The 16,268-nt window shown below is 46.1% G+C and overlaps 1 protein-coding gene across 1 annotated transcript in view; it reads right to left on the reverse strand.

The window, feature by feature from the left end:
- The window catches only part of GJA5 (gap junction protein alpha 5), an 18,414-nt gene extending 2,413 nt beyond the window's left edge, over positions 1 to 16,001 (reverse strand). Inside the window, exons 1-2 of the mRNA XM_005422362.2 lie at positions 15,762 to 16,001; positions 1 to 494 (exon numbers count right to left, since the gene is read on the reverse strand). The exon at positions 1 to 494 is cut by the window's left edge and continues 18 nt beyond it. Of these exons, the coding sequence (XP_005422419.1) occupies positions 1 to 445 (445 nt within the window). The 5' untranslated portion in view covers positions 446 to 494; positions 15,762 to 16,001. The remainder of the gene's footprint in view (positions 495 to 15,761) is intronic.
- Positions 16,002 to 16,268: the final 267 nt, after the last annotated feature.

The raw sequence follows: 16,268 nt of genomic DNA on the forward strand, positions 1-16,268 counted from the left end.
TTTGGCCTCCTGCTTCATCCCAGCCAGACAGCTTAGTCTCCTTCTCTGCCACGGAGCACTTCTGCTGGTAGTAGGTGTCACCACCGTTTTTGTTCTCTCGGGCCTCTATTTCTGCCTCCTTCATCTTCCTCTTCTCCTCCATGCGCACCGTGTGCATGGCGTGGCCCATGTACACCAGGGACGGGGTGGAGACGAAGATGATCTGCAGGACCCAGAAGCGCACGTGGGAGATGGGGAAGGCCTTGTCGTAGCAGACGTTCTCGCAGCCGGGCTGCTGGGTGTCGCACATGAAGTCAGACTGCTCGTCCCCCCAGGAGGACTCCGCCGCCGTTCCCAGCACCAGCATCCGGAAGATGAAGAGCACGGTCAGCCAGACTTTCCCCACCACCGTGGAGTGCTTGTGGACCTTCTCGAGGAAGTCCCCCAGGAAACTCCACTCCCCCATTGCTGCTCACCAGGAGGGGTGAGAAGTCTTGAGAGCTGAGTGCAAGCTTCTGTTGGGAGAAAACAGAGAGTGGTTCTAAGGAGGGTTAGGAAATGCCCAGCTGGTAATGGAGGGAGTGAAATAGATTTTTTGTTTTGTGTCAGAGGAAATGTTTTCATTTTCCCTGAAATGAATGAGGTCTGGTTTGCTGAAAACTGTATTTCACATCAGCTGGAAGCCTTGTGTTGTTCTTGGGATTTCTTTTTCTTTTTAAATTCAGCTACTGAAACAAAAAGTGATCTTTTTTTTTATATATATAACTCATCCACAGCCTGCTAAATGAGTTTCCAAAACCTTGAGGGTGAGCCAGATTTATTTTTGATTCAGAAAGTCCTTTCACTGTGATCTGCATATTGCATCCTCTGTGGACTGGGAAGTTAAAGCAGCATTCATCTGCCTGTGGACTGCATTCTGGGAAATCCTTAGTGGGCTGATCCCCTGGGAGATAAGAGTGGAATCTACAGCCTGGCCTGAGCAGTGGCACTGTCAGATGTTGCCTTTGTGTAATACCTGCACAACACCTGAAATGTGAAGTGTGTGTAGCTCTGGGTTTCCTTTATGAGCTCAGTGCCACCACTGAAGCACAGAAAAAACCTCTTTGCTGCCCACCTGCTCCCTGTCTGTAGGTTCTGCTTTGGTTTTGCAGTGTTTTCAGATGTAAGTGTTTCATTTACAAGCTGCAAATGTTTAGGGGAGTGTAAAGACTTCGGTGGGCTGTGCCAGTTCTGGAAACCTAATCTGCTGCCACCTTGTCATGCCTCTCTGAGAGGGAACTGGTGCAAAATCTAAATGGTGAGTCTTGCTCCTTCTGCTTTTCTTAAATTATGAGGAAAATTTTGCAGTTCAAATGAAAGAGACAAAGAAAAAAGCCTCTTTTGAAGTGCCTCCCAAGGACCAGCACTCCTGGGAAGTGCAGTTGGTAGGGGGTCTGATGACAGGAAAGGTTTGCTGGACTGGGAGTAGCATTGCAAAGTGGGAATGAAGGAGGGCCTGTTTCAGTTTTGTTTCTGACTCTGACAGACTGTTTCTGGCCAAGTCACTTAACCTGATGGATAAAAAGAGAGCTGTGGGTTTAGCCCATCTTTTGTGGGGCTCTGTGGGAGTGCTTGAGCAATCATTTGATCCAGTTATGCTCACCATACTTACCTTGCCAGGGCACTGCAAAGCTCTCCCTGGTGAGAGTTAAGGGCTGGGTGCTATAAAGTGTGCACTATTACCTCGGAGCTAATGTCCTCCCACAGTCATTCTTTTGGAAAATAGCATTTTAATAAGTTAATGTAAAAATAATCATCATAATGAAATATTAAAAGCACTAGTCAAGGTAAATCCCAAAGCCACAGGGACCAAATTGTTAACTCTCCTTTATTGTTCCTTGTCCTGTCTTTAGGAGCCAATTATTTTTATAGTGCAAAGAACATTTGTGGAGAGCAGACACTGTTAAAAGGTGAAAATTTACTGTAGCAATATTGTGTAGATTTCCTGTGAGCAAAAGCTGGAGAACAGATACACTTGTTGAGGGAAAAATATCCCCTCCTCTAGTTATGTGAGCGATATAATTTAATGTAGCAGCACACACCATAATTCATCCCATGCTTTGTTCCTGTGCTGTGTCCAGCTGCAAGGATGGATGGGACAAAGATCAAAAGTTGAATCTTCAAATTCCTGGTGCTGCTGAGGGCTGCCCTGGGGAAGGTGAGGATTGCTCAGGAATGGAGACAGGGCAGTGGCCACTTGCTATCCCACTACCTGTCAGAAGCCATGTGAGCAGGGAGAGAGGACATACAGGAAGCAAAGGATGGGGTTTGGCTCTTTCCTGCCCTGGCAGGCATGCTGCCATCATGCTGATGGAGATCCTGGTGGCTGCTTGGCATATGCAGAAGCTTTGGTCTGCTGCCAGCCCAGAGCTGGAGGAGCAGTAACACAGGAACTCAGCTGGTCTTTCTGACTCCTCTCGTCTGCACTGGTGGAAGCTGGTGAATGTGTGGGTCTGTCTTACCTTCTGAAACAGCTTTGGTGCAGTTACTGCATTCTGGAGAGATTAGCATATGGCTTCATTCCAGGAGCACCAGGGGATTAAACACAGGCAGATAAATCAGTGATGGGAAATATTTACAGACTGTGGCACTGAGATCAGCGTGTTTGCTTTTTTCCCCCAGAGTGCAGAGAAGGCAACCAGCTGCCTACAGCTCAGTGTTATGTGTGCCCAGCATCACTGTGCTGTAGCACAGCTGTATGTGTGGAATATTCCTTACAAAGCAGCACTTTTCCAGGTGAGTTTATGTTGTTTACACATGCCTTTTCTTGTTTCACCTTGCTTGGCCGTGTAAATATGAACACAGTTCTCCCTGGCTGTGCAAAGGCTGTTTTTACTTACTGCCACAGGGAAGTACAATCACAAACTGAGCCCCTCTTCCCATCCATTCTACTGCGTGCAGGTTGTTTGGGGTTTTGTAACAGCTTGCTTTCCCCAGGGATGGCTACTAAGCCTAGACACTTGTAAATTGTAAAAATCAGGATGTGCAGGACACAAAGTAAAGCAAACATAAATGCAAGAGGAATCCAGAGATAAAAATGTTAACGGATGCAAGAAGAACAGAAATTTACCTGTCTCACACATGCACAGAATATTTCAAGAGGCTGTAAATCAGAAGGATCTGGGGCTGGTAGTCATGAGGCTTAGGCTAGATAATAGGGACATTTCCTCTGCCCTCCCCTGCACAGACGGTCTAAAGAAGGGGCTGCTCAGAGGTGCCTCCTGATCATCCTGCTACAGCCCTGCAGAGAGCTGAGGTGGCTGCTGCAAGGGCGTAGGTGGCCACAGGGGAACAGATTTTGGAAACCAAGAGAAGGAGTTTCCCTCCTAGAGCAGCATTTTTGGCTTAGACATTTGATACTTACTAGCGAGCTATTTTTGCAGCGCCAGACCAAGGGTCTTTGAGAGCATCTAGTTCTCTGCTGCCAGCAAGAAAAGAAGGATTGTCACCTCCTGACAGCTTTTCCTGGCTATGCAGAGCTGCCCCTGACCTAGCCTTTCTCCTCATAGCTTTACTATTCTTGGGAATTTTCCATATAGCTCTTTTTCCTCAGTCCCAGACTACTGTTGCCCTCACATGCTTTGACCTCTCAGCGTCTGAGCATCTGCAGCCTTTTATGTTCCTAGTTTGGGCTCAGTTGGACAAATCTCATCTCACTCTGGTGTGACCAGGCAAAAATCACCTCTGGGTATTTTTGTGGGGTCTCAGCACCTGGTAGAAGACAGTCTTGGCAGCAGGGTCATGCATATTCAGGAGCAGTCATGGGTTGTGCCACTGCCCTTCCATGCTTTTTGCTGGCAGTTTTTTGTTGGATCCCCATGGGAGCTGGGCGCTGTCACGGGACCCTGGCACTGGGAGAAGCGTGTGTGACACAGACCAGGGCAGCTTGGCACTAACCCAGCACCATGGCCAGCCCTGCTCAATCATCACCTGCAGCGCCACTGAAGCTGAGGAAAATTGAGCATCACCCCACAGGCCAAGCATGGAGTCTGCTCAGCTCCGGGCTGCCTCGTGACTGCCAAATTCCATGATAAAAATACCCCGGCAGGGACGGCACCTGCTAGCACGCCAGACTGGCTTGCCAGCCACGGGCTGCTCTCTGCCATTCCTTTTTTGCACTGCCTTTATCTGCGGGAGGGGAAGTGTCTGTTGCCCTCTGAGCAGTTTTGCCCATCCTCTTGGTGATGCCACGTGCTCTGAAGGACAGGAGAGCATTTCACATCGCTGCTGCTCGCTCGTTCTGGTTGGAGTTAGCCAGGGCTCTGATGAACAGCTAGCAAATCCACAGCAGAGAGCCAGGAGGGCTGTTCCTGTGCAATCAACCTTATATGAGTTTATTTCCCTGAGGGTGGCTAGGAAGAAAGTTTTCCCCTCTTCAGAAGACAGGCAAGACTATCAGCAGGGATATAAATAGCTGAGCTCAACACTTCAAGCTAGCTTTTCCCACAAGGAAGGTGACAGGAGGTCGCCATCTCTGCGGGATGTTTCTAAAATAAAGTGGAGAGTCTGATTATAACAGTGTTTCTGCTCTCCCTTGCTGGGCTCACCTCTTCCCCATGGCAGATCCCAGGGGCACGTGGAGAGGCTCTCCAAGGAAGGCTCCTTTGTGTGAGGCAAGCACAGTTCCCAGGGAGGGCGAAAGTATCGGATTCAAAGACATTACATTTTTGCCCAGTCTCTGGGATTTGCTCAATCAGGTACAAATGTGTGTCTCTGGGAATTAATGAGATTTCACAACGAAGTGGAGGGCCCAGGATGTTTTAAGAAGCTCACATTCCAGACACGTGGCTGTTTGTGGATGCCAAGCAAGAAGTGCATCCCCTCCAAGCTGCTGAACGAGGAGGCAGCTGTCCCCTCTGGGTGCTGGGCACGTGAGCAGTGACACTGCAGTGGGGCATCCAGGCTGGCTGGGGCATGGTCAGGAATTGCTTGTGGCTTTCCTGCCTCCAGCTATGTTATCTCATACAGGTCCGGACCAGCACGTGGCACAACAGCTCATGGTGGGTGAGCGGGCAGAGATCTTTGCCCTGTGGTGACCCTTGTTAGGCTGAACCCAGACAGGAGTGGAGCCCACAGTGCCAAACTGTGCACTCACAGCTGTAGGCACTTGGGAAGGACATTTCAAGCTCTGCACTGGAGGTTGGTTAATGCTGCTTTACTTTAGGATCTCCAGCCCCTTGTGAGTAGCCTCAGCATCCCATGCAGTGCAGATGTTGTCCCCTCTGTCTTGCAGATGGGGATCACTGGGGTACAGAAGGGACAAACTGCTTGTTTGAGGTCACTGTGTCAGGGTCAGTTTGGGGACAGAGCTCAGAGGTTGTGACTTGCAAGATTGTGTCCTTTTTTCTACACAGCACTGCCTTTTAAACCTCATGACAGCAACACAACACTGCTTCTACTGCACATCTGTTTCTACAGACCACAGCCCTTCTCTCCTGCGCCCTCAGACAACACTGACTTGGTTACCTGAAAGAAAACCCTGTCCTGCTGCCCTTCTATAGCAGGTACACCTGGCAGAACCAGAGGCGTTTTGTTTTGTTTTGTTTTGCATTGTGGGGACACGAGGCTTACAGCATTGAATGATGAATAGAGTTAGAAGTGCACTGTGCAGAGTGGGTGCAGTGCTTTGGATTACAGAGGATTTGTGGTGTTCAAGCCCACCTCAGCAGGTATCTTTTTGTTCAGAGCTTACTGGCACTGGCTCCTTCCTATGAATATACATTGACAAGCAACAGCCTATTAGGCATTTTTGTCCAAACACCATCTCTCTGGCTTCATATGTGCACACATATGCTTATGATAAGTTTCTGCCTGAACCAGGCCAGTTCTTTAGCCAAATTTGTAGCTCTGATCTGCACATGAACCTGGAATAAATAACTTTGTACTTATGCTTTTAAAGAAAAATAATTGACATGTTTGCACAGGTTCCATTCTAGTTTCTTGGGTTCAAAGTCCTGTGTTGAGTCAGTATCAGAGTGACTTTGACTCTAGAGTTGAAATCTCATGGGAGAAGAAGAGCTCTGTGTTAACAGCTCTTGTCCTACAACACAGACATCCAATGTTTCTTATCTTTCTGCTCCTCCCAAGTTCACAGTGAATTCTGGAAGGGTCACACTGGTATCCAGACCACAGACCCTACTTGTAGTTGCAGACAGCTTGTTATTCTTGACGAGGTGTGCTTTCCCCCTCCTCTCCAAATGTGGAAAATCTCAGAGTTCACGAAAAAGAGAGTGGGTGAGAAGATAAGGGAGTTGAATGACCCGTCACCTGCTGCACACACAGGGACACAGACAGAGGGGAATCACTCAGCACCTTCAAGTGTGTACATCAGGGATGTGTTACACACACAGATGATAATAATATGTAGAATATTTTCATCTGAAGTGATAATGGGAGGTGCAGACTCCCAGTCAGCTGAATTTTTATTAGTTGTCTGTCCAGAACATCTAATGCTATTCCTCCCCATGTGCTTTCATATATCCAAAAATTAGGGCCAAGCTCTGCCTGATGTAGTGTCAGGAGACCAAGAACAGAAGAGACCTTGAACTCAGACGAGTCAAGCTGAGGGATGAATTTATCCCACTATCTTTGAAAAGCTGGCATAAAATAGTTACGTGATAGTGGTATCCAGGCTTACATTTAAAAAGCAGGGAGCATCTTCTAATTCTCTTGGGATTCTGAATTTGCAGATGATACTAAACTGGGCAAAACAGAGGTGAGGAGATGGGCAAAGAGGGCATAGGGAGCTCTGTAAAACAAAAACAAGCTGAGAAATTTGGGGGCTGCTGCAGTAAAAGCTGTCCCTGAGCTCTGCTGAGAGAAGCTGATCTCAAGCACTGCTCAGTCTGTGGGGAAGGCTGGTGTAAGGAGGTGTGCAGGGATGGCAGGCCTTACACTGGGCACAATATAGCAGCAATTAAACCTGCCCATGTGATTTTAGGCTTGTGCACAGACTGCATGAGATGCAACTCATTATAGTGTGGAAATAAAACAGACTGGAGAGGTAATGGGAGAAGGACAGAGCTCTCATTCAGACTTTTCCCATCCTTTCTTCCTTCCTCTCACCCAGTATCTCCCTGCCTATCAGTTCCCCGTGGTTTCCTACAGTCAAGCTCCCCCAGAGAGCATTGCCTCAGTTTCTGGGCAGTTCTGACCAGCTAACTCTATACAGCACCCAAATTACTAATTCTTTCAGCCTTAGAAAGGGAACATTTTCAGCCACTATCTATTTCCCACTTATTACTACCTTGTCAAATCTCATTTCTTCCTTCTTTCCAAAAATCTGTGGGATTCTTTTCACACTCCAGCCTCATTGCTGTATCCTTGCCTCAGTCTGGCTGTGTGAGCGGATTATTTTTTGTACCAAGTGTATGTACCATATATATATATATGCACAAAAACACACTCCCCTTTGAAACCAACTAATACTAAATTGGCAAAGCCCAGCAGTAGGGAGTTAGGAAATGCTGGGGTTACTGTTCTCAGTAATCTTAATTCAATCTCTTTGTGCCTGTGCCTCTTGGAGTCCTTAACCACATCCTCACATTGTCACCTCATTCTTTGCACAGGATGCCTGCCTTGTTCTGTGCCAGCCTGGCGGGGGCTTTCTTGAACAGCAGCTATTCAATGTTTTGTTTTCTCCTCATTGTTCAGTGGGTGGCCTGTGCCTCATTTACTGTACATTATTCAAGTCCAGTTCTAAAGGCAGAATTATTAGTTTCCTCATGGGTTTTCCATGGCTTTCATCACAACAGTATCTGATCTCCTCACAATTATAAATCTACTTACTTTCATTACCACCCAGAGGTGAGGAGATGGTGTTAGATCAGCTGTGCAGCTGAGGGACTAAGGCAGTGAGAGATTAAGATAAAAACTGTTCATTAATTTTGGAAGCTCTTTGGTGATGTGGTTAATCTGTTGGTGCTTTTTCCCCCAGTGTACTTAGCAGTGTGTATAATGTGTATTCAAAGCAGAGCTCTGTCTGGTTTGTGCTGGAGTGGGAGAGTTTATCACTCCCACCAGTTGCACCACATGTAGAAGTCAGATACCCAAAAGACAAGAAATGGGCATTTGTGGGGAAATGTAGCTTAAGTGATTTGTCTCATCGTGACAGAGGAAATTGGACTAAGAAGCAAGAATTAACCCCAGTCCTCTTGGATAGCTTTATCTGATTACAAACTGGAGGCAGTTTTTCTCCATCCCACTATGCCCTCCTTTCTTCACCAGACATCTGAGTGCAGCAGAAGACCCTGGAGCTCTGCAGGCATCACCCTTGCCAGACTGTTTCACTTTCCAAGCCACCCTGTGCCCTGACCAAGGCATCTGTCAGCTTTTCTGCTTCTAAGAGAGAGCAGTTTCATATGGAAATTCTCAGCCATTCTCAAAGCATGTCCATAATGACATAAAAAATGGAGAAAGGCAGAAATATAAGTGTAAACCCCGTGGTTCTTACATTAAAACCCCCTGACCCCTCTTCAAAGATACACTAGAGAGACTTAAAAGCGTGCATCTCTCTGCTCATTGCATGCTGTGTGCCATGAATATTTCTTTGTTTCAGGGAAGAGCTAGCATGCTGAGTATTGCCAACAGAGATCTCTCAGTTGCTTATCAATAGCAATAAAATTGATTTCCCCCCAAATATCGTAGTCTTTCTTTTGTCTTCTGGGAATTATTTCTAATTTTAAGCCTCTATCCTTGTGCCTCTTACAACAGCACCCAAAGCTTGGAGCAGTCTCCAAACTGTGCTCCCTAATGGCATGGGGTAGTGCTGAATTACTCATTCCTCCTTGTCTATTTTCAATGCTGCAAGATAAGTCAGAAAGTGGGCAAATGTGTGCAGAATGTGTGAAATCTGTCTGAAGGTCAAAAAGAGAAGAGAAGCTAAGGTATGAAGTACTGTATTTTCCGTCAGAGCTTAAATTTTTTAATGCACATATAATACTAAAAATATTGTGATAATATATACTGCTGGGTGGGAAAAAAAAACCAACAACAACCACCCCCAAATACTTATAGTAACAGGAATACTTAACATAGTTCCCAAGTGACAAGAGCCTGACGAGTATTTTAAACCCTGAAGCCTCAGGAATTCTCCTAAAGTATTGCTCTGCTCCCAAGGAAAAGGGGAACAAAGTTAGAAATGTGTGCTTTTCTCAGAGTAGATTTTGAAAATAGCAGCAAATGCAGAATTTTTTGGCTCCTGGTACAAATGCTGAATACTGTGAGGCTTCTGAATAACAGTTTAAGCTGCTCCTACCTGCACACACATATCGTAACAACATATAACACACATGTTACATGCATGAAGTTCTTTAAAGAGAGGAACACATAGGCAGCAGTAGGGGAAAACTTTCATCCACACTGCTTCACCAGGGAATTTTGATAGGTTTATTATCATGGAGGGAGACTTCAATGCTTAAGGCTTATTCAGCGCAGGACTTTTTTAGCTGAGATTTGTCCAGAAAAGCCACTTATATGATCATCTAAAGGTTGTTACGGCACTTGAGGGACAGGGGTTCTGCCTCAGTTTACCTAAGTTGTTAAAACCAGAATGCCGCAAAGCTCCTTAGATGCGACAAATGGGCAGCCTTCAGGAAATCAAAGGAGCCACCACAGATCTGAGGTGGCAATTAGTCAGCAACCTTTACACTCAACTGAGACTGCCTCTTTCCAGGTGGGTGTGTTCCAGGGGTACCATATTCTCAAGGTGAGCTATTCTTTGAAAAAGCAGCGTTAAATTACGGAAATGTAATTGCATAACTATTCCAAGTACAAAAAGGGAGGGGAAAAGTTAGGAAGGCAAATAAAAAGAGCAGCAGCTGCTGGTGTGGGAGAGGACATTTGTCCCTTCAGGTCTGTGTGGCTCCTTGCTGAGGCTGCCACGGGCAGTGTGGGGATGGAGGAGAAAGGCATTCATTCCCTGGCGGCGCGCACAGAACGTGTGACTGCGAGATACCAGCAAGGCACTTCTCTGCTCTGGAGTTACATTCCCAGGCTCCATGTCACACACCAGCCAGGACACAGTACTCTCAAGGAAAAGAAACTGCAGTATTTTGGAAGCATCCTGCGCACTTCAGAATATAGACACTTGATAAAGCGTTTATACCCCAAGAGCCTCTCCTAGGTAAGAGTTCCCTTCACCGCTGTCCCCCGAGCAGCTTGACAGCGTGTTGAAATGGGATCTGACAGAAATGGCAATTTGCACCTTATACTGTCTGAGGGAGGATGTTTGGGGCTCTTATCGTGCTTCCCTATACATTGGAATCTATTGGTATCTATGTTCATCACAGGGAAGTTACTTCTTAATTCTGTAGCTGCCTGTGGTAAAACAATTTAATTTTTAAAATGTCCCAAGCTCACCATGTTACTAGTGGGAATGTTTTACAGAGAAAATGAAAGAAAAAGTAAATTTCTTAAGTTAATTTTTGGCCATCCTTCTTTTCCTGCCTCCCCAAATCCCTTTTTCCCCTCATGCTGTTTTCCCCTTGAGTGTAATAACTTCATCTACCATCGGCACTTCTGCAATTCTATTATTTCCCCCTCTTGGCTGCTTACCTGGTTTCCAGGGTCTTGTCTTCAGTCTCCTTTTCTTGCTTTAGCACTTTCCCTTTTTGTAGTGAAGTTGAACTCCTTGTTCTCCTCAGTTGCTTCGTTTTATTCCTTTAATATGGTTCTCTCTCTCTCTCTTCCTCACTTTTTCTCCACCCCCTTTCTGTGTCACTTTCTGTCTTCCCCACTGCCTCTCCGCCTTTCCCCCTCTTCTTTCTTCACCTACTTTTCTTGTCTCTCCCACCCCCTCCAGACTAATCTTTCTATTTTCAAACCTGGTTTCCTGTTGTTTTTCCTTTAAAGACCATGGATCTCATTCCTCCCTCTCATTCTCAGCCTCTCCCTGTGCCACCCTCCTCATGCCGACAGGATGCACTCGCTGCTGGCTTCGCGCAGTCCCTTCCAGCCACTGCTCCCACTGCTGCTTTGCACATCTTCCCACAGATAACACTCTAAGCCTTCCCCAAATGAAAAGAGACAGCCTTGCCCCACAGTTACACCAGCCAGACCCTGGAAAGCTTTTTCCACACAAGACAAAAGACAATTCAACTGACAGAGGACATATTTCTGACTCGTTCAAGCTTAATCTGGCAAAGCAGAGTTCACGTGGAGCAGGGTCTTCCACCTCTTCAAATCACACAGAACTTGCTCTGCTGGCTTGGACCAGGGGCCCAGCACAGCTGCAGCCTTGTCCTAAAGGGCACCAAATGCCTCCCAGATACTTTTTACATGCCCCCTTACTGATAAGTAGAGAATAATCTGCCTGTCAAGAGAGGTGTTTTTTGTCACACCACCCTACCACCACCTCCCTGCACACACAGTCAGACTCATGAGTGTTTGGGCCTCTCTTAAAAATGTTTTTGACATATCAAGTGTCTGAAGGTCTTGTATTTCATGTGTGTGTCAAGCTGAGCCTCTGATTCCTGCACATCAGGAATGGCCCAGCGAGGAGACAGAATCAGAGATGCCTTCTGGCTTTGATAAAGGTCTCAAAGAATCTGTGGCAGGAGAGCGACATTTGCACAGAAGACTCTGCTGACCTGAGAACCAACTTGCTGCACACAAGCTTTGGTTGTTATCCCTCCAGCAATCCTTCCCAGGATAGATATCTCCACCCCGAGCATTGCCTGGTGGTCTCTATGCATCAGTGAGTGCAGATCATGAAACAAAAGCAGTCCTGGGACTAAAACACAACAATGGAAACTCTTCTAATAATTTCTTTTTCTAATTTACCACCTCCTTTAGTCACCAGATTGAAAGCCAGTCTACAAAGGGACAGTTGTGTGCAGAGGCTATCTCTGGAAACATGTCCTGTGTGGACAATCTCACTCTGAAGTTAGGAGTGCAACTGTTTTCCAGGAGGGCTGTATCCTCACTGATGGTCAGTGTAAGATGCAGGACAAAGAGTGCACAGCAAATTCCCACAGCAGCTCAGTAACCTCCTGTATGGAGACATGTATAGTCACCTGCTGCTTCATTTCTAACTTTATTGAAAGCCCTTCTGTGGCTTTTAAGAAAATGGAAATGTTTCTGGAGTTGTTTCTCCCTCTCCTGTGTGGCAGTTGTGTATCTGCAATGGAAATTCACAGGAAGGAGAATATCATTCCAGCTTTTTGTCTTTGTAATTTCCATGAAGCATTATTATGTAAACTCATGTTGATTTTATGCCAGTGAGATTGTCAAGGAATTCATCATAGAAGTGTCCAAAAAAAAGGTGTTAATAATACAGGTCCAGCTCACAGATGGCTTTGGGATAGGCTAGGGATAAGGCTTGTCAAGTGTTTTTCACATGCTGTAGAGAGACACGTCCTGTGAGAGAGCTGTCTGAAATGCACTCACCTCCCTGTGTGGCTGACACTTTGCTGTGCACTCAGGGTGATCAGGTCTGATTCTCCCTGTTCACTCCCCTGTGTTTCCTGCCCAAGGGCTGTTCCTGAGCGGCACACAGAGGTAATCCTGAATCCAGCAGGTACAGTCTGGATGTGAGAGGGAGGGAGGAAGGTTTCTGTCTAACGCATGCATGATGCACAGGAGGTACCTGTTGAGAGCCCTTTCTGTTTTGGTGCTAGTGGTAACTCTTTGGGTTTTGATGCATGAAAAGGAAATGGGAGAAGGCAGACAGGGAGGCAAAAGACAGAAAGAGGAGTAGAGAGGTTGTATGGATGCTTCAGCCAGCCCCTCAGTGTGTCACCCCTTCTCTACTGCACCCTCTTCAAGGGAAAACAGAGGAGTCCTGCCAGCTTCTCCAGCCCGTCAGCTAGAAAAATAGCTGGTTTGCTCAATCTTTATCAGGGAAAAAGAGTTTTGACTCCCCTCTCCAAGAGTTATGCAAAACTTGTCTGACTTAAGTGAGGAGAGCAAGTGGAAGAGAATGCTGTCCCCGACAGTGGGAATGAGGAGAGCAGCTGACAGCTTGCCATGTGCAGCTTGCAGATCACAGCAGTTTGTGATGCTGTGCAATGCATTTTGAAGGAAAGCAGAAATAAAACTGGGAGGGAAAGGGAAAATAAAACAACATGTGCTATCTTTTGATCAAAACTTAAGAGCTTTCTTGGATTAGGATTCCTGACCCCCTAGGTAAAAGAAACAGAGCAGCCCTTATCTACCTGGAGTTCAGTAAACCGTATGATATGGTGTCCCAGAAGAAGCAAATTAGTGTAGAAGATTCAGCTGAAGAAGACAGGGATTATTAAATAAATCCTCAAGTGAGTAAGAGACTGACAGAATTGATACACCAGTTCCTTAATAGGTTGAAGGGAAATTATCTTTGAGGCTGCTTAAAGATTGCTCTTAGGACTGATCTTTTTTTTTATATTTTTGTTAATTACCTTGGCACAGAATGTAGAAACACTAATGAAATCTGCTGGTGAAACCAAGCTGGGAGGTATTGTGAGGGCAGAGGTGAATTGCAGCACTGCCAGAGCTGAAGGTTCTTTGTGACTGGAGGGATCAAGGTGAGGCTAAGTGGGAGAGTGCAAAGTCACACACTAGGAACTTGTTTGAAGAGTAACAGGAATCTCCATCTCCCAGGGGAAAGAGATGGAGAAAGATGGGGAAAGCTCAAAGGAGGAGGAACCAGCAATGCTACACAGTGGTGAAAAAGGCAAGCAAACTTTGAGGATGTAGCAGCATCTCCAGTTGCAGTGAGTGGAAGTAATGTCATCAAGAGCATGAGACTTCTCCAAAATAGTGTCTGCAGTGCTGCTTCCCCACATGCAAGGAGGATATCCAGCCTGGAGCAGGTGCAGAGGAAGGCAGTGGGGTGGCCAGAGGGATGGAAGGTGTCTCAGCCAACAGCGTGTTTACTTATCAGTCACAGCAGGGACTGCACAGAGATATTTGAGCTGATTTGAAAATAGATGTGCTACCAGTTTGAGCTTTTCAGCATTAATTATTTTGCACTGAATTTCATGCTAGTGCAGCTACACAGAGTAATTAAACCACGGTGTGATGTGCCTGCAGGGTGAATACTGTAAGGGAGCTTAGTTACTTAGTCTGGCAGAACAAAGGTTAAGAGAGGAGAGATTTGCTGCCTATAAATACTTTTAGGGATTGGGGGCTGGGAAAGTAAGTGCTCAGGAGAGAACAGAGCTACATAAGCTAAAGGACAATGTGGCACAAGAATAAATAGATATAAATTGGCCATGAATGAATTTAGGTTGGAAATCAGAAGGTTTCTAAGCAACAGAGCAGGCAAGGAGGTGCTGGAACAGCATTTTAGCAGCACAAGTTAGGGTGGAAACCTAATGAGATTTAGGACAGAGTTTAGTAAGTTTAGAAAAGGCCATTTGGTTTGTACTTGCCCGTTATTCAGAGGGATTGAACCTGATAAGCCAAGAGGACCCTTTTTCATTCTATTTCCTGTACTGGCCTCAGTGCCTTATCAGAACTGCACCCTTGCACACAAAAGCCAGGTAAATCTGGAGCAAAGTTTGTGCGATGAGTTTTTCAGCACTGATCCCATGGATATTTAATGAAGGGATTCACTCTGTGCCTGAGATTTAAACAAACAAAAAGAGCAAGCCAGGAGGATGCATGGAGAAGGTCTGCAGATACGCAGTAGTATGGATGAGAGCTCACATATTAAAGAGTTTCTTCACAAAAAACTGCTCCCAGAGCATCTGGCTTTGCTGGAAGGCTGTTTCAAATGCAGCTGGATGCTCTCTTGAGATGTGAAAACTGAAAGAGATTGTCTGAAGGACTTTTGTCCTTGAGGAGGACATCAGGTTTGCTGCATTGGGAAATGTCAGAAAAAAACCACCACCCAACAGTGGCTGAGTTCATCTCCTGGCCACAGCACTGCACTCATTCTGGTTCTTTATAATGTTCCATGTTGGACAGGCATCTCTCTAAAGCACCTTAGTGCCTTCTCCAAAGCACCAAAGGATGGTACCTTCCTGATGGAACATTTTATCTCAAATCCCCATGCACGGATATGATTGAAAGAGAAGGCCAGAGAGGGAAGTTCTCTGTTATACATTAGACCTCTGGAGACAGTTTGAAGGCATCCTCCAGCAAGAGGCAAATTCCCAAGGACAGGCTGGGCCCAAGGGAAGAGTAGCAAAGGCCCCTGAATAAAAACAGTTTTATAGTTACAGTTCTTCATTTAGGAAAAATCCCAAAGTATTCCATATGGATGGATGTTTTCATCTTCCCAACCCAGAGTACCATACCAGCACAGAGTGAGAAAAGAGGAAACAAGAAACAGCCAGTTGTGAAATATCACTCTGTGTCAGACTCATTTTCCAGTAAAGTTTTCAGCAAGAAAAACTGGCAAAAGTTTTCATCTCACTGATGAGAAATTGCCATCTATCCCAAAGTAAATGCTCAGCTGTCAGCTTTATGTTACTGGAAACAAAGTGCTGCCCTCTCACCCCTCCTGCCTCCACTTCTCAACTCTGCAGCATCTCTGAGTAGTTGAGAAGTGCTTTGCAGATGATAATGAAATTGCAGCTCCTATAAACACCCTCCTTGTTTTACAGGTGGAGGAACCAGACCGTGGAGAACATAAAGGATGTGTCCAAAGGATCAGCAAATCATTTTAAAGCAAGGAGTCCTCATCTACCTAGCCACCAGACATTCATCTTGTCCTGCAAACTTCCAGCTGGATGAATTGCTGCCTGACAGCAATATGTGTGTATACATATATTCATAGATATGTTTCCAAAAGAAGAAAAGAAAGAACAGACCTTTACCTCTTTTTTGCTGAGCCTGCACAGGTAGAGAGAGGAGCAGGTAAAGTTGACGGAAGGGCGGGTGAGCTTTAGCACAGCCCAGCTCTGTGCCAGCCTTGGGCTCCCAGAAGAGATCCTGAAGTGGCTGAGGGAGGACACTGCGGGCAGGCAGGAGCTCAGCCTGTGCTCTGACACTGTCTCACTGCCTGGACATCCCCTCCAGCCTGGAGAACCAGTGCTGGGGGAGACTCACTCCTGAGCTGTTCCTGACATGCACTGGCAGCTGTCTGCCTGCTATTCTTTTAAAGGGTCTTCGTGGATCAGGATAAAATGTGATCTTACGCAGGCGGCATTGTGAGCACAGCTTGGCTCGGGTTCAGCTCTTCCTCTGGCTCCCAGCTACTCTATTTTTATTGAAGGAATTTGAGGCTATCAGAAAGGAAGTCAAATTGTTTTAGGAAAACAATAGAAAAGCAACTTGAAGTTTATTAGCTTCCTGCCCAGGGCCTGTGACCAACTTGTCAAACT

Source organism: Geospiza fortis, unplaced genomic scaffold (assembly GCF_000277835.1).
Source record: "Geospiza fortis unplaced genomic scaffold, GeoFor_1.0 scaffold72, whole genome shotgun sequence".
Lineage (NCBI taxonomy): Eukaryota > Metazoa > Chordata > Aves > Passeriformes > Thraupidae > Geospiza > Geospiza fortis.